Here is a 24,322-nt window from a genome sequence, read left to right on the forward strand (position 1 = left end):
GGTTATATAGTTGCTGGAGGTCCATATTTTTCCCTAGTAATGAAGCAGAAGCAATCTACACATACTCAAAGTAGAAGTTGTTAATATTGGGGGCAGGATTATCATCAAAACTGGATTAGAGACTAGAACCTGTTTATGAAAGTAGATCCACCATCACAGCAACAATTGATCTGAGACACTAAACGGGAGGCTTGAGCAGTAACAAGCACTTAAGCATTAAGTATCAATGAATACAGGATTATAAAACCATATGCCTGATCATGAATTAGCTATTTAACTGTTAGGTGTACATTCTATTTTGCTAATCTGATAATTACTTATATGTGTAGATAAATTCAATATGAGTTTTTCTACTCTAAGAATGTTCTCTTTTATTATACCTACAAATCATTAAAGCTTGGATTTGATCCCTCTATTAAACCGATTTGGGAAGTTCAGCCATGCAGTGTTGAAGTATCATCAACCTTTTTGAGTATATGAATACAGCTGGATTTTTGAAAAAGTACATGGGTACAATGACAAAATGGTTGAGTCACATTATTGTGGGAGGGCATGGTATGCTTAACCATGCTGCTCTGAATAAACTACAATAAGCAAAGTTCACACAACACATTAAACCATAAGTCATGGTTTGTGAATTACAACGACTTAATGAGTAGAAAGCTCACTTCAAAGATAAGGACTGGACAACATTCATAAATTATGCCTAAATTAAAATTAAATACATTATTTGAAAATCAAGATTACTAAAATTATTTCCCCAGATAGGAAGATCTCCAAAATAGTTTTCTTCAAACACACAAAGCTTTTCTGATGTCCCAGTCCTACAATATATATTAAAAAAACCTTATCCTTCATTGTCAACACACAGAAGCATACCTTTTTCATTTTTCAATCCAATCTCTCTTTCCAATGCTTTCATTCAGACATACTGTACAACTGCAACTCTAATTATTATACAAACTCCTGCTACTCGCATACTTGTCCTCTTCTCGCACTTGTCCTCTTCCCTGCTTTTCATTTGTTTCTCCATCTGCACTAGCTTTCCTAGCTTCAGCTTCCCTTTCTGTTCTCATATTATTCCACTCCTCTGCTGAGTGGATTTTTCAGTCGCTTCCATCTCTCTTTTCTTTTCTTTTCTTTTCTTTCCTCCCTCCCTCCTTTCCCCCCACTCATCAACAAACTGATTCCCTTGCTACTACCTCACCTGCCAGTAACTTTTCTTGCTTTTATTTTAGTTTCAGAGAAATGGAAGACTGAGCAGAAATGAAAAGATCAAGGTTTGAGCTATTCCATGCTCTTGCTTTTTGTTTAGAAAAATAGGCCCAAGTGGAAATTAAATATATGTAGGGAGTGAATGAGAGCAGATTTGAAGTCTGAACTCTGCTGATTTCCAGCTTTTGAAGATAAAGAAACCAGGTGGGGTGGAAGGGCCTGCTGAGTGCCAAAGGAAGCGTGGGAGTGTCGGTGGCGGATACAGCTGTGCCTGAAGGCATCATGTTGCTCACCCAGCAGTAAGTAATCAGAGCCAATCCTCTGATAGTTTTCTCATAATACTGTAGGCCAGATTTCCTTTTAAGCATTTTCAAAAAATAAAATAACTACGACAGGGTATTTTTAAAAAATTAATGTAGTTTCCATGTTAAGTGAAGAGAATGAAAGGGAAAAGATGATGACATGGAATGTTTTACAGAAATGCATTTATGGAAGGCAACTGAAAATGAATTATCTCAACAATTCTATATCATATACAATGTAGTTAATTTGTGACTATGCACAGCAGAGATCTTTATTCAGATACTGAATCTCACCTTTCTATGATAAAAATTCAAGGCAGCTTATAAATAAAAAGAAATAGATCAAGCAAAATTAAAAGCAATTCTGACAAAAATAATTGACAAATATCATAATTAAAAGTATTAATAATACTACACCAAAAATGCAGAAGCAGTGTTGCTGTGATTATTCCTTTGACAATGAGTTGGTTGTATTGTGATTTATGGTTTTCAGTGTTTTTTTTTATCAAGATGTACAAAATATACAATATTTTGATACAAGATCAAAATATACAATATTTGTCTATCTTGTCTGTTTTTTAACCCAAGTTACAGATTTGGGAAATTGTACATTGCTCAGAGTTGATTTGATTGTAACGGCTTTTAAGCCTTGTAAATAAAATAAATGCCTGCTTGAAAAAGAGCTCTGAAGTGGGCAAAGAGACAGGACTCATTTTCATTAATTTCCGAGGGCTTATACAGGAGACTTTTCTGACAGTTTAAGAATATACTATTGCAGAAATAAATAAGCATCCATGTTTATAGACTGAACTGACTTGCTTCATGAACTTTGACAGGCAAATATTATGCACCTATTGCTTAGCTTCTGCAATCATTATTCTATATAATTCTTAACTCTGCCCTGTCAGCTCAATTCTCAGTTTAAAAAGGCAAGCATTGAGCCAAGTGCACTCACCTTCTGGATCAAGAAGTTGTGTGATACCAAGTTGCCGCTCTGCTACACTGAAAGCATGTTCCAAATTGTGCCTGGCATTTGAGTGTTTCAATTTCTCAAAGTCAATTAGGTCAGGCCTAGAAATGAAGGAGGAAAGAAACCCTGTACTTTAAACAACACAATATGGTACTACCAGTTCTGCTAAGATAAATTAATTTGAAATTATCAAATATGGTGTGCCCTTGATCCATGTTCCAGCCATGCCTGCATACCATTTCATCCAAAATCTTCTGACACCTTCTGCTGCAGTCAGTCAATCTGTTACCATACAGCATACAGACTACTGGTTCTTCCTTCTCCACGCCCTGTTTTATACAATAGTCCTCCAGTCTTGAGATCCACCAATATTTTTGGGGTGAGGATGGTGCAATTTTGGCTACATAAGCCATGCCATTCATTTCTGAGGATCAGAAATGGAGCGGGTGATACTGGCCAGTTTTGTACCTGACCTTGGAAGTAAGGAGGCAAAGTTCATATGGAGCAGATGGTAACTAATAGACTTCAGTAGCAAGTGTGTGGATATGCACTCCGGTCATTAGTCAAACTTAGATTTATTAGCAAAAACAATTAAAATGGCTTAGATCTTTGTAGACTTATCTTTACCTGTGCTTGTGAATAAGAGCGTTAAAAGCCAAACCATCCTTCCAGCTGGAGGTGAAGTTGGTGACATTAACATGGGGATAGCTAATTACAAAGATAAAGAAAGGGGACACAAACAAAATAATATCAGTCTTAAACAACAGCTACAAAATCATAATCCAATCAGGTCTAATTTGACATGAGGATGTACTTTACTTCAGACAGAAGAGCCACTTTCAGCTAAACCTACATTTTCAAACCACTTCTAATTGATATTTAGAAGTACAGATTTTCTGCCATTGGAAGAATGATATTTAGCTTGGGTGGATAAATAATAATTTAGGGAGGGCAATGTTGGGTTACCTAAAGTACACAGGATATTTCTATCCATTCTAAATCCAACTTTTATCTACTTTACAACAGAATAAATGAAAAGAGCAGCTCATATCAGGATATATTTCTCCACTGAGAGAAAAGGAACATGGTTCCATAAAGTAACAGCCTGCCCATAATGTTGAAAACAATTAAACAGTTGAATTGATTTCCACTGTTGCACAAGAAAAGGAAGAAGCTTGGGACTTGAAAGAAACATATTACATGTGAATGTTCAGCGGAGTTTGAAATGAAATAAGCCTCACAGAAGCCTTGCTTTCAATATAAATTACATACATAGTTTTGCTTTAAGAGGAAATACATACGTATACTATTTCTGTGCCTCATTTCCCATTACTAACATGAGAATGTACTACTTTTAGAAGGGTTAATTTAATAGTATTAGTGCTGAAAATAGTTTGTGAGGCTTACCACATCATAACTCATTAGATTTTCAAGCCATTCTTAGGCTATTGAAATAGTTTTTTCTTAGCTTTGTCTTCAGCAATTACAAGTCAGAAACATTTTCCAGAGCTCATAGACTGAATGTGAAATGTTAAGAAGGGAGTTGTGGAGTATGGTGGGAAGTCAGTCTCTCACATGTTAAACAAAGGTCAGGAAAAATGTGAAGGAATGTAAAAACTATTTCAAAGATGTAAGGCACCCACATTTACAAAGTGGCACTACTGGCTACATTAATAGCCATGTTACTGACAATGGCATTTTCAGTATCTGATATAGGAGAAACATCTCAAATGCTCAATATCCAAGGGTGTCAATCCTTTCAGGAAGCCACAATTAGGATACAGGCGGCACAGAGTTTTCAGGAATGCTTGTTACTATTGTGGATCTTGAAAGCCTATCCAAATTTCTCTCTACTACTTATTATACCAAATAAAATCAATGAGGGCTTCTTGGCTTTCTCTTGCTTTCTTATTTCCCAGGACTGAGTAATGTTTCCCAAACCTTCTTCTCCCATATCAATTTGCTCATCCTTTCCCGGTTCTCAGGCTCAGGTTTACATTCCATCACAATTGAAATTTACTAAATGTAACCCTTCTATCAATTTCAGTTCATTCCTTTAACAACTCTGTGATTTCACTCAGCCCAAAATTTGCAGATGATCAACAGTAACTTTCTGCCTTATGCTAACTGGGAACTCTTGAGTCATAGGTCTGTCTGATCTATCTGGAACAGTGGTGGGTTGCCCCCCCGGTTCGGACCGTTCTATAAAACCGGTAGTAAAACCGGCGGGAGGTTCTGCCCACTGACCCCGACGTCATCAGGAAGCTTCTGCACATATGCAGAAGCATGCATGCGTGCATGAGCGAAGCGAGCGTGTGCGCATGAGCGAAGAGAGCATGTTTGTGCTGCCCCGTTGTGAATTGGTAGTAAAGGTAAGTAGAATCCACCCCTGATCTGGAACATCAAGTTGGAGAAGGCTGAACCCAGAATAATATTTTAGGGGGGAAAGTATACCACCTCTCACCCAGATGATGATTAAAAGAATTGCTCTAACACCTAAGTCTTGTTTTCAGATTTTAAAGCTAAATTTGTACAAAGAAGGTCATATTGAAGATGCACTGTTTTTTGTACTCTCTTGTGGCAATTTTTTAAGACAATGCTGTACTGTGAGTTCACATAGTGTACATTTCACATAGTTGATTCCATCCATACCACCTGAAACAGAATGTCAGCATGCGCAGGAGATGAACAGGAGAATACATGCTAGCTATCTTGATTCTTTGCTCTCTTTCTCTCCATCACTAACACTTTTATCAAGACTGTAATATTGGCAGAGTATTTAGATATTTTCAACCTATCTCAAACAAAAGGTCAAAAACCACTTTTGTTAAATACATTGCAAATCAAACAAGGCTCCAAATGAAGTACTTACATTTTCAACAGGAAACATTTTAGCACAGCTTTCTATCTTTACCCTAGACAGCTCTGTTCTTGTAATTTATTTTGATTGTTCAATGGTTTTATACTATCACTAGATGAACTGAATTGAAACCTGGTCAGTTTTCACAGACTCTATATAGATTTGCTTAATATTTAGTATTTGCCTAGCTGATACCATAGGTTTAATCAACAAGTCACAATCTGTTTAGAGAGAAAAGATAATAGCAATATCATACCCTGTAGTTTTCATTTGACACCAAAGTAATAATGCATCCTTTGCTGAACGGGTTTCCCGGCCTTCTTGAGTCTGAACAATGATATCTTGGATCTAAATTAAAAGGAAAAATTCCAAAGCAACTATCATTTCAAATGCTTATTTTGTACATATTTTTATTTGTATAGCTCTGATCTTCACAAAAATAACCTGATAGAGATCTTATCACAAATGATTTGTAGAAAGTTGGGTTGAAGCAAAGTAAAAATTACTTGTTTAATTTCTCTTCACATTATCATTTCCAAATATCCAATCCAAATTTCTGAATGTTCCTTGTAAATGTTTATGATTGTTTTTCTATTGAACTGTTTTGAGACGTATTTTACTCAAAACAGATTATTTACGAATAACATATGGCTGTAATCCTCAAATATTATAATCTGGAAGAAACTCACTATAATTTGGTGGAACTATTTCAAGATAGTCTTGAATCTTTTAAATGATTACTATAACAGGCAAAATTAACTATATGATAATTTGAATTACTTATTTATTTTACAAATCCAATCAGCTGTTTTTTAATTAAACTAATAATTTTGCAATCAAAAAGTTTCTTCTCCAACCACTAGAAAAGACAAATTTTGTACGGATTATCTTAAAACAACTGCATCATATAAAAATAATCTGCAACATTGTTTAAACATGGAATTATCCCTTGTTTTCTTGATTTTTGTTTCTGTGTTTTACAAAGGATCTCAGTGCTCTAATTAGTTATAAAATATTTCTGGTTTATATACAGTATCAGTGGGAGAATGGCCATGTTCCACACCCTTGTAGCCTTGAATAAAATTCTTTTTGTATATAATATTCTCCACAATACTTATTCCATGCTATTTTTAAACTATTATATACTATAGATTGCTTTTTTAATTCTGTCCAGCAGTTCTGATGAAAACAAGTTTGTTCAGGAACTTGTTTTACAGTACCATGTCATTCTTTCTTGGAAGTTCTCAATAAATTCTCATATTAATATTGCTGAGAGCCGTCCCGAGTCCTTCGGGAGAAGGGCAGCATATAAATATTATCAAATAAATAAATAAATAAATAAATAAATAAATAAATAAATAAATAAATAAATTTACAACATACAATTAACAAGTGCTATAGAAATATTGCAAAGCGCGGCACAAGAAAGCCTGAAAGATAACTACATTGATGTGATGTGTCTATTTAAAAGAATGCACCCACTGGCATGATACCAACAAGAAAGGAAGTCAGCCAACAGTTACTTCATTTTCCCAATAGTTGAGATTGCAATTCTGAAGAGTCAAACTCAACTCTGGGATTTTCTTCTGGGCAATCACAAGACTTACAGGCATACTCTTATTGCAAACTTTTCTTGCCTTTGTCTTTGCATCATTAAAAATAAGTAAGAAAAAATTCTTGGGGCACAGGTAGTGCAGGAATGTTTAATCTATCAATCCTTCCTAATAAGCTGAGAGAAGCCATTGATAGATTTCTCTAGCTTAACAAATGTCCAATAACAAATTCCCCCTCCCAACAAATGTCATCCGCCAGCAAGAAAAACCACTGGTGTTTTGAAAATAGGTATAGCTGCATGTCAAGTTGTCTAATTTAACACATACAGGTATGAAAGAGCAGTGAGGAGCACTGAAGGCACTATTCCTGCTTCACCGCATATGACTTGTCAACCACTTAAAATTGTCAGGAGGAGGGGCAGAGAGTAAAAGAGGAAGGTGCTGTCAATAATAGCAGCTCCAGATTTAAATAGTGCTGGAAGAGAATGGTACTGCCAGCAGCAAAAGCTATTCCCAGAAATAGCTTAATAGGCATAATGATGTAGCAATAGGAAAAACATCCTCTCTCACCATAATAAAACAGTAAACAGCACAACAAAATCCTTTTTAATAGGCACAAACAGCAGAAAAAGTAATACATTTGCTGATGGCATATATTAGATCTTTTTCCTTATTTAAATAAGGATCTCCTGTGCAACACTCAAGGAAGTGCTGATCCTGTTTTTTTAAAGATAAGTTTAGTTCTCTTTTAAAGACAATTAAAACCTGTGAATACAGGAAGCCCATGTAAAACAGACTTGGTAAGTGCTTAGGAAAATGCTGGCCAAACTTTACTCAGGCAAATGCCTCTGTAGAAGCCAAGAGTGACCATGGAGGGCAGCACTCCACAATCACAGGGATGGAGATGGAGATATGTTTGCAGCAGCAAGTGGCCAACAGGAGTCAGTAGATCCAGCCTGTTAGCTGTATCATCAATTACATTGTAAGTTAAATGTGCTAGGTCCACACAAATTGTACTGGGAGAAGAGTGAAAATGCTGCTTTGAAAGTAGTTAGAGAAAATTTTAGCTTTCTTAGCTCTGACTTGGGGGATAAGGGAAGTCAATGTTAAATGGAGATGGATTTCTTCTGAAATAGTTACTGGCACATGTTCGTGTTATGGCTAGCAGGCTGTGAGGATTAAATTGGCTATAATGAGCAAAGCTGTTCCAAGAGACCAGGTGTGGTCTCTGGGGGGAAAAGATTTTTTTTCTTTTTGCTACCATAGACTATCTTGGCTCTCCTCTTATGCTTGTCTTACTTTGAAAGCCATTGTCTATTCATATCACAATCAGTCAGATTAGTAAAAGAGATTAGTAAAAGGGACTGCCTTCTTCAGTTGCATAAAAATAATAATAGGACTAATATATATATACTTTAACAGATAATGAAACCCCAGCTTCATCAGTCTTTAACTTTGGTGAGACTGGGAAGAAGAATAAACTCTCAGTAGTGGACAAGAAAATGCCTGTATCTGAAAATTCCTTATTGTAGACTTGTCTCTAGTTTCCTACTAATGATTCCATCAAGACTCACCTGGAAGCGCAGGATAATTGTCCAGATGAGACCCAGCACCAAGCGATGGTTGCCATCAACGATGTCATGAGACCCCATGTTTTCCAAATGCACACGCTGCTCCTTGAGGAATTGCAGCGCTTTGTCCACATTCTCCAAACAATGGATTCGCATACGACCTTTAGTAGGCTTGGGCTGGGGAATTAAGTTAAGAAGCTTTATATTAGTACACTAAACATATCATCAATATGTTTAGCTACCCATTACTCTAAACTGAGAGCACATACCCAATCTACTCTCTTTTGAAGAAGAGGTTCTAACTCTTGCAGTAATACCAAGAATTTTTCTATATTTTTCAGTTTCATTGGACTTTATTCTTAGAACCAAAATAAAACACACTGTGCTCTAATTAAAATAAACATGTTATGTGTGAGAAGAATAAAAAAAAGAAAATGAATAATGCAAATAAAGGTACCAAAAGAACAATTTTCACTAAGCCAAGTTTACAACATATAGCTGACTGAAAGAAACTCTTCTTAAGACCCTTTGATTCTAAACATAAACTGCTTAGGTTTACTTATCTGAGTCTATTGGTCAAGATACAATACTTTGATAAAATATTATGACCAATCCCCTCAAAACCTATACTGTACTTATGGGACCTTAGAATGACTTTGGGAGATACTGAAAATGGTTTCCCAATGTTCCCATGCTTCCACATACTATGAAGATGTACATATTCTCTATACTGAAACAACAATTTTGTTACCTATTGGCATTTACCCTACTGCTGAGAAGCTGATATGATGTTGTTTTATATCTGTTGGCCTCAAAACAGCTTGAAGCACTGAGAACAAATATTCATTGATTTAACTCATGGGTCCTCAAACTACGGCCCGCGGGCCACATGCGGCCCAATGAACCAATTAATCCGGCCCGCGGAGCACCATGAGGTTGCCCCGCCCACATTACCCCACCCACCCTTCAGCAGAGCGCAGGACTTGCCTTCGGTAGATCTGCAGGCTGGAACCAAAAGGTAAGCTCAACAATTTTAGCCTGCAGAATGTTTGTGGAGGTGGGGGGAGGGTTAGAAGAGGCAAAAAACAGGCAAAAATGGCCTGTTTTTGGCCAAAAAACAAGCCATTTTTGCCTGGTTTTAGCCTGCAGAATGCTTGTGGAGGTGGGGGGAGGGTTAGAAGAGGCAAAAAGCAGGCAAAAATGGCCTGTTTTTGGCCAAAAAACAAGCCATTTTTGCCTGATTTTAGCCTGCAGAATGCTTGTGGAGTGGGGAGGTGGTGGTTAGAAGAGGCAAAAAGCAAGCAAAAATGGCCTGTTTTCACCTTCACCACCTCCACAAGATGGATAGAGAGAGACAGAAAGAGAGAGGGAGGGAGGGAGAGAAGGAAAGAGAGAGGGAAAGAGAAAGAAAGAGAAGGAGAGAGAAATAGAGAGACAGAGAGAGAGAAAGAATGAAAGAGAGAAAGAATGAAAGAGAGAAAGGGGAGAGAAAGAGAAAGAGAGGGAAAGAGGAGAGATAGAGGGAGAGAGATAGAGGGAGAGAGACAGACAGACAGAGAGACGGAAAGAGAGAAGGAGAGAGAGAGGGAGAGAGAAGGAGAGAGAGAGAGAAAGAAAGAGAGACAGAGACAGAGACAGAAAGAGAGAGAGACAGAAAGAGAGGGAGAGAGAAGGAGAGGGAGAGAGAGAAAGGGAAAGAGAGGGAGAGAGACAAAGAGAGACAGAGAGAGAAAAAGAGAGAGAGAGGAAGAAAATGAAAGAGAGAGGGGGGAGAGAGAGAAAGAGAGAAAAGGAGAGAGAGAGAAAGAGAGGGAGTGAGACAAAGAAAGAGACAGAGAGACAGAGAGACAGAAAGAGAGGGAGAGAGAGAGAGAGAGAAAGAGAAAGAATGAAAGAGAGAGAAAGAGGGGAGAGAGAGAGAAAGAAAGAGAGAAGGAGAGAGGGAGAGACAGACAGAGAAAGGGAGAGAGAAAGGGAGAGAGGGAGAGGGAGAGAGACAAAGAAAGAGACAGACAGAGAGAGAAAGCGAGAGGGACAGAGAGGGAGAGAGAGAGAGAGAGAGAGAGAGAGAGAGAGAGAGAGAGAAAGAAAAAGAGGGAGAGAGAAGGAAAGAGAGAGAGACAAAGAGACAGAGAGAGATTTCTCAAGCTCCTTGGGGCTGAGAAGAATTGCAGCAAAACTGAGTTTCCTGAAGTGGACCACTAGACTCCTAAACAACTGAAAAAACGATCTAGTAAAAAGAAAAGGCAACCAAAAGAGCAACATGCAAACAAAAGCAAATAAAACACCCCCAGGAGCAAAACAAATTAAAGTTTAATTTGTGTGCATTGTTCAATGGACTGTTAAATTGGCCCACCTAGTCACATGACCGTCTAGCCATGCCCTCCCAGCCGATCCAGCTCCCCAACAGTTTGAGGGACCATGAATTGGCCCCCTGTTTAAAAAGTTTGAGGACCCCTGATTTAACTAATAGAAGAGTGAAGAAATATGTACGTACTATGCCCTAAACTATTACCATCCTGGAGCCACAAAGATCCCTTGCCCTAACCCATATAAAAGGGAAAATACATTTTTTGTTTTTCTCTCTCCTATCTATAGTTTTTTGTTTTTGAAATGAGATGGTTGCTAAGGAGAAGCTGCAAAGTTACTAAGGTGTTGCATTTTAAATATTGCCTTGGAATGAATGACACCACAGTACCTGAAGGTTTAGGGTAGTGGCAATTTTGTTCAAGAGCTATAAAACAATGAGGGTCAAGATTTCTAATCAATGGAAAAATCTCAAAACCATAGAGCAGCAACACCACAAAAAATCTGAGTACAGTGGAGCCAGAAAACATCAACTGCAGTTTGAAACCCATAGATCAGGAGATGATTTTGGAAAAAAGCATTCTGTGGAAGTACCTTATGATATGCACATAGGAATCATGTGATAGATAGATAGATAGATAGATAGATAGATAGATAGATAGATAGATAGATAGGCAGACAGACAGACAGACAGACAGACAGTGTCAAGGTTCTGACCAATGCCCAAACGCAATTAAGAGTCTCAAGCCATCTGGCAATAAAAATCCAGCCTTTTATTAGGAGCACCATGTCAGCATTACCTAGTCCTAGGTGAAGCCAACTCTGACTTCACCCCCTTCATGCCTTGCCTCTGACCCCGTTTCCCCCTCCCCCCAAAGTGTGTCACCCGGTCACATTTCTCAACGAGGTAATTTCACGGGTTGCAGAAGTCGCTCCCTTCCAGGCATTGCTGGTATCCACGGAGATGGCCTTGACTTGCTCAGCCAGAATGCATCTTGTTATGAGTGAGGAGTAAATTCCTTGGTGCAACTGCAAGGCGCAATTTCCCATCCTCCTGCCTATGGCAACTCGGGAGCAGGTCAGGGAAGCTTCACAAGTTGACGGACGGACCGACGGATGGATGGATACCCGCAAATATTTGACAGTAATAATATTTCAAATACTATTATTTCTTTTTAGAATTAGAATGATAATTGACTTGTCTTACACAGTCTAGAGAAATGGGGAAATAAAATAACATTACCAGTAACTCTCCAGAAAGCACCTCCAGCAATTTAATTAGCATTCGTCCATCTCTGAGGTCCATATAAAGATCTGAAATGCGACAGGTTACACGTGCCAGGTGAGAGTTCACCCATTTTGTAAAAGTTTTCTTTTGCACAGCTTCCCGCTCATCTGAAATTAGAAAAATTCATATGAAAACTACAGAACTGTGTGAATTCAGCAAAATTCCTGTTTCAGTGTGTTACCCAGTGGAAAAACCAGGGTGGAAAATGTAGTGGAAAATAAAAATATTGGCATTTTGTTTAATGCTAATCAATTTCTAGGACTTCAGGGAAAGATTAGCCATCTGGGCAGTATCAAAAAAGATATCAAAAGCCATAAAAGAGTTTTGTTAAACTCTATACTTAATATTCCCACATAACTCCTTCTGGTGTTATGGAGGACATACAGAGAGTTTATGGAACTTGAACAGATGTGATGTTGACTGCCCTGTCATTGACCTCTATATGTACTTGTGGGTGTCTAATGAGCAATGAGACATGGCCAGAATAGGTGCTAATATTCCTCATGTGTGCAGAAGTTGGGATGTAAAATAACTGAATTCTTGAATATAAATTTTATTAAGTTTTATAGAAAATAAAACCTAACAGAAATTATACAAATTATACAAACAATACAGAATAAAGAAAAGAAAGATGAGAGGAAAAGAAAAATAGACAAAAGATAAAAAATAGAATCTTCTGACTTCCTTTGCAGCAAATATAAATATAACATTATTCTTACTCTATGATTACATAAAGCCTACTGTTATCTATTATCTATTTTTTTCTTATAATTAAAACCAGAAGTAATGGGTTTTTTTCTGTTTGATATAAAATGTCTACAACAGGCTTTCATACTGCCGTTTCTCTGATCAAGAAAACCAATTTAGCCATCTCTGCAAGTTCCAACATCTTCACCAACCATTTCACTATTGAGGGTAGTATTAAACTTTTGAGCATGCAATAATCTTGATGTAGTTGGCATATATAAAAATAGAGATCCATTTTTTTCCCTAGCTATAACCAACACCAAATACTCAGCTCAAATTGAAGATAGGAATGCCATCTCTTCAGTTAGGATTTGGAAGATGAAGATAACTTATTGACTCAAAATAAACTTTTCCTTGCCCTGGAAGCAAGCCATGAAGCATAAGGTGGTTTCATATGGGTTCTCTCCACTATTCTTAATATCATTAGGTTACTAATGAGGCAACTCAGCTGGGATCGTCAGAGAGGCTTTTTAAAAAATACCTCTCTGCCGATCAGGCAACTCAGCTGGGATCGTCAGAGACTTTTCAAAGCATTTTTTTTACCACCTCTTCGCCCAAGAGGTTGCAGAAAAAAATGCTTTGAAAAGCCTCTGATGATCCCCGCTGAGCCGCGCGATCATCAGAGGCTTTTTTTTTTTTACTTTTAAAAGCATTTTTTCGTCGGAAGAGGTGGTAGAAAAAATGCTTTTAAAAGTAAAAAAAAAAAAAGCCTCTGATAATCATGCAGATCAGCTGGATATTGGGGGGAAGGGGCAGGGATTTTTGCTACTGGTTCTCCGAACCACCCACCGCCATCGCTACCGGATCAGGCAATCTGGTCCAAACCGGGAGCATTTCACCCCTGCAGGTAGTCCTCGACCCATAATGGTTCATTTAGTAACCATTCAAAGTTACAGTGGCACTGAAAAATGTGACTTATGACTGTCTTTTACAGTTACGACCTTTGCAGCATCCCCATGGACGTGTGATCAAAATTCAGATGCTTGGCAATTGGTTCATATTTATGACTGTTGCTGTGCCCCAAGGTCACGTGATCAGCTTTTGAGACCTTCTGACAAGCAAAGTCAATGGGGAACCCAGAATCACTTAACATCGGTGACTTCGGGTTGGTGAATCGCGGCGGCAGGGTGCTGTAGGAGCAATCTCTGCTCCACGGCACTATCTTTTTTCCCGTGTCCTGGGGACCCCAAGGGGCGAGACACCCGGAGAGTGTCTCGGACAATAGAGGGGATCTGAAGAACGGAAAAGAGAGGAGCAAGCGCTCTCTGCTCGAACAGATGCCTCTGTCAAACCGGCACGGATGCGTCCACTGTTTAATGGTGGACCCAAAGCCGTGTTAGCCAGCAACGACGAGGAAGCGGGGAGATCAGGGTGGCCGACCTGAAAAGAAGACCCAGCTGCAATCCCTGGTAACCGTGGGGACTGATCTCAAAGAAACAGCGAGTGGAGCCGGGTGGAAGAGCTCACGGTGAGGCGAAAGGCGGCGAGTGAAAGTGACAGAGCAGATTGGGAAAGTGTGGATTGCCGGCGAAACTGCGAGGAGGAAGCAGAGATTGCTGAGGCAAGGGACAGTGCAGCCAGAAGCTGTTGGCACCTTTTTTGAAATAGGCAGCGAATGTGGATATAACTGAATTGGATTAGATTACGAGCACATGAATGCACGGAAATATTAAATAACAAACTATGGACACTTTGTTCCTTTTTTTTTCTTCTTGAAGAGAGAAACCGGAAGCGCAGCCATAACCTGACTTTGATGATTGACAGCAGGAAGGATTGAGTGGAAACATTCTGAATTGTGCTACTTGGATTTGTACCTCCGATTATTAAGATTTGGCTGTCTGAAAACTTTGGAACTGTTTGAAATCCCTTTCAAATTAACTGAAGTACTGCACCATACAAGAGAAGCTGTTTGAATGTTTAACTGTGGCAACAATTTACCAATTATAATGAACTTCTAGATTACCATTCAAACTATCACTTATTAATTAATCTATAAGTATTCCTTTATTTATTTATATAGATATTAATTACTTTAAATAATCTTTCTCAACTCTTTTTGAGTAGACTTATATACTCCTTCTCTATAGTCTAATAGCTTTTGATCTATATACATATATATATATATATATATATATATATATATATATATATATATACATATATATATATATATATACATATACCTAACTTATTTTTTGAACTGTATTGAACTCTAAAATAGTCTATATACCGTAATTAAGTATTTGATAGCGTGCTATATTATATTTAGGTGAATATTGATATAATAATTGAATGAATTGTACTTGTTGATTTACAGATTGGGTGATTTTATAATTAGATGAATTAGAAATTTTTTGCTGTTAGAGAATAGTGGATGATAATCTGGAGGAATATTGAGGAGATTTTGAGAAATCAGAAGAGAGTTTTAAAAGAGATGACAAGCATCTCATCGGCGGTATTTAAGGCAGGAAAGAAAACACCATCCAACCCTGCAATAACAATGTTCTCTCCAGCATTGCAAAAATCTGTTGAAGGGCTAACAAAAAAAAACACTTAACATCCGTGTAACTAACTTATCAACCGCAGTGATTCACTTAATAATTGCGGCAAGAAAGGTCGTAAAATGGGGCAAAACTCACTTAACAAATTCTCACTTAGCAAAAGAAATTTTGAGCTCAATTGTGGTTTTAAGTTGAGGACTACCTGTACTCTGATGTTCTGCAACTGTTCTGCAATAAGGATTCAGTTACACACACTTCTCCCCCATAAGACACTGAAGTTTCAAAATAGGTCCATGCAATATTACCCAGTAAGCTGTACTAAGAATAGATACCAAGGTTTTTTAAAAAACTTCTAATTTTTCTTGGCTATCTGGAAGGATGAAAAAAAGGAAAGAGTATTCCAGTAGCTATAACTTGCAACAGAAGGCAGGTGGATTTTGCCACACATTGTATGACCTGATTCTATGACAATGGATTTCTCAGACTGCTGTTAGAGAAAAAAAGGAGAAGCAGCAAAAGGAGGAGAAGAAGAGAAGAAAAGGTTCACAGTTGCATGTATTCTTGCCTCAGAAAGAAAGTTTGGGATCAATTTATTAATAAATGCCCCAGTTTGTAAAATGCAGTAAATTTACCTGCTAGAGCTTTGATCCGGGATCTCTCAAAGAGTCTGGCAGAACTGTTGTCATTGTCCAACTCATCATCAGAGGCTTCCCATCGAGCGTTAATTCGATTATACTGTGGCTGAATCTCCAAGTGATCAAAATCAGTTGCTGATGTCATGTTCTGGGAGTTTTGCTGTTTCTCTAATTTCAGCTATCATCAAAAAGGATATAAACCAATGTTACTACTCCAATATAAAAATGCCCTATGTTTTTCACAGCCACTCCATGACACAACCCATGCAAATATTTTAAGTTAGATTCAAAGTATTATTCTCTCTTACACACTGATGTATGCTAACTCTTGCCTGGAGAATTGCAGTAGCCTCCATTGGAATATTTGAATGCATCACAATTAATGTGACCAACAAGCCTGGTTATAGAAAGATTATACTTATCATATTATTACTTATATTGTTATATGAAACACCAGCTAGCAGAAAGCTAAAAAATGTAAATTGTGTACAAAATGTACTGTATTCCAAGATGAAATAAACCAGTGGTAAAATGAGTCAAATCCCCCCCCAATATTTTCCAACATGTTTCTAAAGTGATTGCAGATGTAAAGAAATCAAGATGCAAATAATATCTTTTAAAAAGGTAACAAAAAAGTTTCATTTTTTTAAAAAAAGTTAAAGGTTCAAATCATTTCTTTTTAATGTAAAAACAGCATTTAAAAAAGTTCAAAGTTCAAATCATTTCTTTTTAATGTAAAAACCTTGAAGTTAAAATAAAGAAGCAGCAACAAAAAGCTGCATGGTAAAGTAAGTCCTGATTTTCCTCTGTTAGAGGGAGGATGGCACTTAGGAACAATAAAGTCAATTGTCTGGTTCATTTTGGAATTCCACAGATTGGCCAGGGCTTCAAGAGAAATAGTAACAGAAATTCCTCAAATATATTTGAGAAATCATATTGGTTGAGCAAGCATCTAGGTCAAATTAATTAACCCTCTCAACTACTGCATAAGTTTGTAATACACACACACACAAACAGAAATATCTAAAACTGATCAGAAAGTGATCAGTCTAGGATAGCATAAGAGAGATCCTACTGTACATCCTCAAAACACCAGCCCTACGCTATACAAAATATCAACTTCAGCATGTGCTCTGCTGTAGGCACAGGACCAAAAACAAACTGGGGCAGATTCACGAGTATCATGCCATCTATAGAAGACTTCACCCACACCTATCTGGACAACTTCTACATGGGTGCTGAAATCTCCCAGAATAAGAATCCTTAAGGAACTGGACTGCCATACTAAAAATCACCCTATATAATTCCACAAGGGAGACGGTTGTAGAGCAGACTGGATTGTCCACTAACACTAACCTACTGTCCCAGCAGTCTACCTCCACCCACCTACCCCCAATATAAGCAAACACTTGAAATGGACATATTTTCAGAACTTCTGGTCATTAAGATGGAATTCCTACAGACATGGCCATGCCGCCTCTCCAGCTTCCCATCCCAGTCTGTTATATTCTTTTCTCAACCACATTTTCAACATACATGCCAGGTCAGTACTTTCATCCAGGATTAAATTTTGCATCATGACCTTACTTGCAATGGAGAGCAATAAAAAGAAGGACTTTCAGGTTAGAGCACTCATCTTGTCACTTTTGACTTATTTGTTTGAAAGGAGGGGAGGAATATGAAAAACTAGCCAGACACCTGCTCTTCATTTCCTGCAAGGCCCAGGAAAGTGGAAAAACAATTGCAGCTTCCCACTGTTCTCCCTCTAACAATTACCTTAATATTTTTTCCCTCCATTCTTTATTTTTCCCCATCTCCCTGGCACATCTAATAAGACTATGCAGCAATAACAGCAGCAGCAGATTAGAGTCCCAGTTTCTTTCCTTTATAGGATAATTGCATGGCTCTTTAGGGCCACTTTAAAACTTCACAAAGGGGCATGTGCAATGACTGACGCTTCAGGGTAGCATTTCTCCAGGAGCTGATGAAGCCTCCTGCAGACCCAGATGGACCAATGGATGAAAGATAAACAAATAGATGGTAAAGTGTTTCCCTGTTTTTCTCATATCATGTACCTGACAGGGCAATTATTGCCTCTCTCACAGTGGGTATTATTATTAAATGGAACACATAAAGCACTTCATCCATCTCCAGAGTTTACAAAGTTGCATATGAGATGATTTTTTCCTATCATAATGTACACAATACTTTCAGTAGGAGAATGTCTAATATTCACGCCCAAAATGTACCTAATTTCCTCTTCCCAACACTTTCATAAATTCTGTCATGTATTCTACAATGAATTCTGTCATTTATCTACAATAAAGGCTTCAAAAATAGCAGAGTAAACAACATAGCTATTTGATAATGGTTTGATTTTCCTCCTTCAATATGTATATTCTGGGTTAATTATAAATGCATTAGAGTCTTCAGTTGATGATGGTCATTGGGACCAGAATTTCTGTTGCTAAATTATGAGGCCATAAAGTGCAATATCACATGACCGCATCACTTAGTGATGGCAATCCTGACACTGCCTGTTGCCATCACTATGTGAGGATCATGGGATGGATGATTAAGATAGTCCCAAGCATCTTGCAAGCAGGCTGACAGGTAGGTAAGTGGCTGCTGCCTGGCCAGGAGGATGTGCAGGTGACCAGCGAGGCACAAGTGCAACAGGACAAGGCTATTGCTGAGCAGGCAGGGTGTGTGGATGGCCTACAAGATCATATCACATGACCATAGGAGTGCTGGGATAGCCAGAACATCAAGGACTAGTCATTAATTACCATTTATTCAGCACCATCGTAATTTTGAATGGTCACTGAACAAGTGTTTCTTAAACAAGGATTATCTGCATGCTAAGATAAAGGATACTACATAAATTATATCATTTTCATTTTTGTCAAGATGACCCAATATCAGATGATCCAATTCAGTTTATCTAATTTATGCAGAAATCAATTTGATCTAAGCATAAGGAAAAGATAATGTTTTTCTTCAGTAAGATTTGTTTGCTTCATGTTTTGTGGAATGCTTTCTTTTTCTTCTAAGACCCTTCTAACTGATGCTTTTATAGCAATACACATTTAATTGATTTGATCTTATAATGGGTGTCCTCAAAGGACAAAAATCATGTGTGTAATGACTCACATGTAATGGAAGTACATAATTGGAGTGTTTACATAATATTACCATGAGTCATTGTTCTGATATCATCTCAACTTGTTACAAATGCTGCGAGAAATTGTCCCACTTGTAATTAAAGCTGAAAGTGCTAGTTTAAGAGTCTGCTTGTAAGGGATTAATATTTTATCCAATGCAGCAAGTGCCGATCTGCTCAATTATCATTAATGACAGGGCCAAGAAATTATAAACTCCTTCTTGAGTACCCAGACAAGGTGTTTCTTGTAATGGGAGTAGGAGAAATTGATTTTGTTTTTCATTAACTTTGAAGTTTAATTTCCTTAAGGACATTTCCCTTCCAAGCTGCAAAAATCCACACAGCCACTAGATGGTAGGAAACATATGCAGTTTATTCAAACGCTGCTACCCAGTCCAGATCTGGTAGCCCTAATTTTCTTCATTTTATCTATATATTAACCAGATGCATAAAAATATTGGGAATAGGTAAAGATGACAACCCCTTTTGTAATTTATTTATTTAAAAATACTGAGTAACTTTCTTCTTGTTGCTTATTATAGCACTTAGCAATAGCACTTAGACTTTTATACCACTTCATAGCCCTCTCTAAGTGGTTTACAGAGTCAGCCTATTGCCCCCAACAATCTGGGTCCTCATTTTATTGATCTCGGAAGGATGGAAGGCTGAGTCAACCTTGAACCTGGTGAGATTCGATCTGCCAAACTGCTGGCAGCCGGTGATCAGCAGAAGTAGCCTGCAGTACTGCACTCTAACCACTGTGCTACTGCGGCTCATTATTCCAATGATGGCCATTTTGTTCTTTGCTCTTTTCTTCTGTTCTGTACTACAACTATTTTCTTATGCCACATTTTATTTATTTGGTTTATAGGCAGTTATGAGAGTATGTTGAGTACATATATGTGCATGTGCACACATACACAATTTTATATTAAAAATGAGATTTCCATTTGCCAATATTCACTTAGCATCCAGTGGTTTCTTTTGAACAACATTCTTAACCTATTAGTTTATAATAAGAATTGTTATTATGACTTGGAATAGATACAATAATAGGTAAAGCTAAAGGTTTCCCCTGTCCAGTCATGTCCAACTCTAGAGGACGATGCTCATCTCCATTACTTAGCCAAAAGAGCCAGTGTTGTCCGAAGACATTCCTATAGTCATGTGGCCAGCATGACTATACACCAAGGTACATGCAGCCTTCCCACCAGTGGTTCCTATTTATCTACTTGCATTTGCATGCTTTCATGCAACTGCTGGCTTGGCAGGAACTGGGGCAGGGAGTTCCTCTGTCAGACCTGAGCACATGGTGCTCAGGTCTGGAACCTGAACTGTCAGCTTTTCAGCTGACAAACTCAGTGTCTTTAACCATAGGGCAATCATGGCCCTACATTTAAAAATACAAGTAGTTAATTTTGAGATGTGTTATAGTAAAGACCAAGAAAAATTCTATGCCAAATATAATCATTGTAACCTCACAAATTTTATTTGAGCTAGTTGTTGCCTGATTTATAGAACATTGTGAGGTAAAAGGTTTTACAGCTCTGTTGTGGCATCTGTGACTAGGACATTTTGGACTATTTAAAACTACCATTTCCTTCTACCATGGTTTTTGATAGTTGTGTGTTAGGATGGATATCAATGGTTGTGTTTCTTTCTGTCATTTAAGTCACCAGGTCAAACTTCTACCACCAAGTCATCTGGATAACTGATTTCCCTACTCCTTAAGGTGACTTTCAGATATAGTATCCATGGATTTTATTACTGATATTCCATATGCTAAGGCCTGAGATGCCTCTCTGGTGGTAGCTGACCATTTTTTTAAGGTGGTTTATTTCACTCCCTTTTGTGGCCTCCTAAGAAAACTCATCTATTTATTTGACAAGTTTTCCTGAACCACAGTTTATCAAAACATTTAATTTCTGATAGAGATACATAGCTCATGGCATAATTTTGGACGGCTGTATTTCAACTATTGGATGCTAAGCTCCACCTGTTCTCTGGTCATCATCCACAGTCGGATATGGAAATGGAGAAGATAAATGCCACCTTACGGTAATATCTTTGTTGCTATGTAAACTACTAATACGACAACTGGCTGAGTTTGCTTATAATAACACCGTTCATGCCTCTGCTCAGATGTCACCATTTCAGGCCACTTACAACTACCAACCATGCCTCTTGCCAAATGTTTCCTAGCTTTTCCCTATTCCACGTACCCTCCAGTTTTCCAATAACTGCAAGAACTAGCCCAGTGATGGTGAACCTATGGCACGCGTGCCAGAAGTGGCATACAGAGCCATCTCTCCGGGCATACCAGCCATCGCCCATTGCTCTTCCGGGTTCCAGTGCACACATGCACACTGGCCAACTAGTCTTCATGCATGCGGGAGAGCCGGAAACCAGAAGAACAACAGGCGACGGCTGGCGTGCCTGGAGAGATGAGTCTGCTTGCTGAGCTTCTGGTTTCCTGCGCACATGTCAGGTGGTCTTCATGTGTGCATGCGCACCAGAAACCGGAAGACCAGGTGACTGGCGCACATGCACACATTGAAACCAGAAGCTCAGCTCTTCCATTTTCCGGTGCTCCCCTGGTGCACATTCCTGTTTCGGCACTCGGTGCCAAAAAGGTTTGCCAACACCGAACTAGCTTATACAAAGGTCTTCTACAAGATCTCCATCATTACCATTGTCTTACACTGATTTTGGAAGCCACAACTAGTTTACCATCAGATTTCTTCCCTCCATTTGGCATCTAAGAAGTACAATGTAAAATTCATTGCATTATTTCCAGTATTTGCACAGTTCAATACTGACTTTCATCTGCAGCTTCCAGCCAGTTTCTTTACTTTCATCTGCAGCTTCCAGCCATACTCAAAATGTACAGCTTTCCACAACTGCTTCCTGGTTCTGAACAGTCCCCTGCAAAGGGAAGGAAATTGCCTCACTTCCAATTGTCTAGTGTTAGGAAAAGGTGGGAAGAAAATCTGGAAAGAAACTTCTCTGATTTCCAAAAAATAAATGAAAATTCTCCCCTTGAAATCTGGAAACGTGTGTGTGTGTGTGTGTGTGTGTGTGTGTGTGTGTGTGTATGTGTGTGTGTGTGAGCTCCTGCTTACAAAATGTAGAAATGGAAAAAACACAAGTTCATCCTTCCAATGTCTAATAGGTAAAATTAAGGAGATACTCCTGGTACAACCAAGTCCAAGAAAGGAGAGGAAGAAGGAAAGGGAGAGCTGATGTGAGAGTTGAAGTTGGTAAAGCAAGAAGCAAATGTAAGTTCAAGAAGCAAATGTAAGTTCAAAGCAGGCAAAACCATTATGTAAACACAGTGAAGGATCTCGTCACATTCCCAAATGTGAAAAGAGCAGTGACAAGTCTTATCATCACAAAAGGATATATTCTTGTATTCTATACTAATCATGGATTCTTCTTAATATGTGTTTATTTAACCATGATAATTCTTGGTGTCATTTAATTATGGAGTATGGGAGATCAAGTATCTGAAGAGTCACAAGTCAAGCCATACCTATATAATCAGGGAAATCAAGTTTGCTTCCACTCTTATCTCCAGGTCTAAGGCCAGATAGGAGTGTAGCTAGATAATTGGTTTATTAACCAACCTGTCTAATTTGTTTATTTTTCAGGTAAGGGGAAGAGGACTTGAAGACTTTGATTCTATAAAAATATTACTGCTGCTTCAAGTGTAATTATTATGACTTTTATTCAGAATTGTGTCAATCAATCTGATGTGATACTGCTCGATTGTTAAAAACCACTTGAAAAAAGCTAAGTGCCTCCAACTAAGCTCATAGCACTGGAGTTGTAAATATGCAAATAGATGTGGAAGAAACAAGGGCTACTAATGTCATACGGTTATTTTAACTCAGACACACAATATTGTTTCAAGCATTATAGCTTTGGAATAGAGCTGGTATGAGGGCTGGCCTTGGAAAGCAGCCTTGGACCAGAGTATTTTGTAAACAAAAACCAGGTGCAACTAATCATCCATCATGAGACTGGGCGAAAAAACCCCCCACAGGATTTAAACCCGAGGGAATATAATTATATTGAACCCATTCTTAACCTTTGCCATAACTAAGGTTGTTTGTGTCTGCAATAAAGTATCTTACCTACTTAACCCAAGTCCCTGACTTCCTATGCCAATTACAAGAGAAATAATTATTTTAGTGTCCTGGGTTACCTTATAATGGGAAAAGAAAGGAAATATTTCTTTTATTTCCCTAGATAATAAATTAAACAGTCGTTTACCTTCTCTATTACCTTCCATGTTACAAAACAGCCCAGAAATAACAAGTGATACACTTGTCTATGAACATAAAAATTGTCTAGAAAGGCACGACATTTTTGCAAAATTATCTCTATCGACCAGCAATTATATAGGCAATTTTTCTGTAATGTTCAGTTCTGCCTTCCGCTTCTCTCAGTTTTCTATATGTCTTAAACAATACAAATTTATCTCACCAAATGGACTTTATACACAATTATGGTCAGAAATGAATTGCTGACCATATTATATCATAGTATTTTAATCATAGTAGGTATTTTTATCATCCAACTGCCCATACCTTTCCTAATTACTGGTATATTATTTTCCTTCCACCTCAATTCCTCCCCCTTCCCTCCATATTTATTCCCTATATCTTTCTCCTCTTAAATACTTCTGTACGTTTGGCCTGTGCATTAAGCTTTCTAGAAAGCATAGTCTGCTCTGAATACCATGCCAAACACTGTTCTAATAATACTACCCTAGCTCTAACATTCCTGTCACCCATGGATATTTTTGTGTATTGGAATTGCTTTCCTGGTCACAGAGTTACCGCTGCTCTGAGCAGGAAGTGAGCTGGATTGGAACGTAGATAAAACAGGTACCTGTACTATCTCATCCAATTTCCTCAGCAATGTTTTAGGATCCAGTAGAAATTATGCTCAAGACAACAGTTACACTGATGCCAAAGTAGGAACATTAGATAAGGAAGGGCCTATATAAGCTTTTGGCAGGTACCACAACCTGGTGTGTTGGGCTACATAACATTCCTTGCAGCCCTGCAGTGTATGATTGTGTTAGCTAGGATTACAGTAAAGGAACTCACATAAAGATCAATGAAGGAAGAGAGAACAATTCATGCTCCATCACTCTTATACTCTTAAACTTGAACAAATGATTATTCTTAATTCTCTATTTG

At 38.1% G+C, this 24,322-nt stretch overlaps 1 protein-coding gene across 6 annotated transcripts in view; it reads right to left on the bottom strand.

Annotated features, from left to right (window-relative positions):
• Positions 1-24,322, bottom strand: part of SPTB (spectrin beta, erythrocytic) — a 122,091-nt gene that overhangs the window by 58,603 nt on the left and 39,166 nt on the right. For all 6 annotated transcript variants that reach the window (XM_070956940.1, XM_070956962.1, XM_070956951.1 and 3 more), the window contains 6 exons: positions 15,947-16,127; positions 12,022-12,173; positions 8,475-8,648; positions 5,604-5,695; positions 3,115-3,195; positions 2,473-2,588 (listed from right to left, as the gene is read on the bottom strand). In XM_070956940.1, coding sequence (XP_070813041.1) covers positions 2,473-2,588; positions 3,115-3,195; positions 5,604-5,695; positions 8,475-8,648; positions 12,022-12,173; positions 15,947-16,094 — 763 coding nt within the window. In that variant the 5' untranslated portion in view covers positions 16,095-16,127. Of the gene's footprint in view, positions 1-2,472; positions 2,589-3,114; positions 3,196-5,603; positions 5,696-8,474; positions 8,649-12,021; positions 12,174-15,946; positions 16,128-24,322 lie in introns of those variants that run through there.

This window comes from Pituophis catenifer, unplaced genomic scaffold (assembly GCF_029215685.1).
Source record: "Pituophis catenifer annectens isolate HBS135680 unplaced genomic scaffold, rPitCat1.0.hap2 SCAF_1, whole genome shotgun sequence".
Taxonomy (NCBI): domain Eukaryota; kingdom Metazoa; phylum Chordata; class Lepidosauria; order Squamata; family Colubridae; genus Pituophis; species Pituophis catenifer.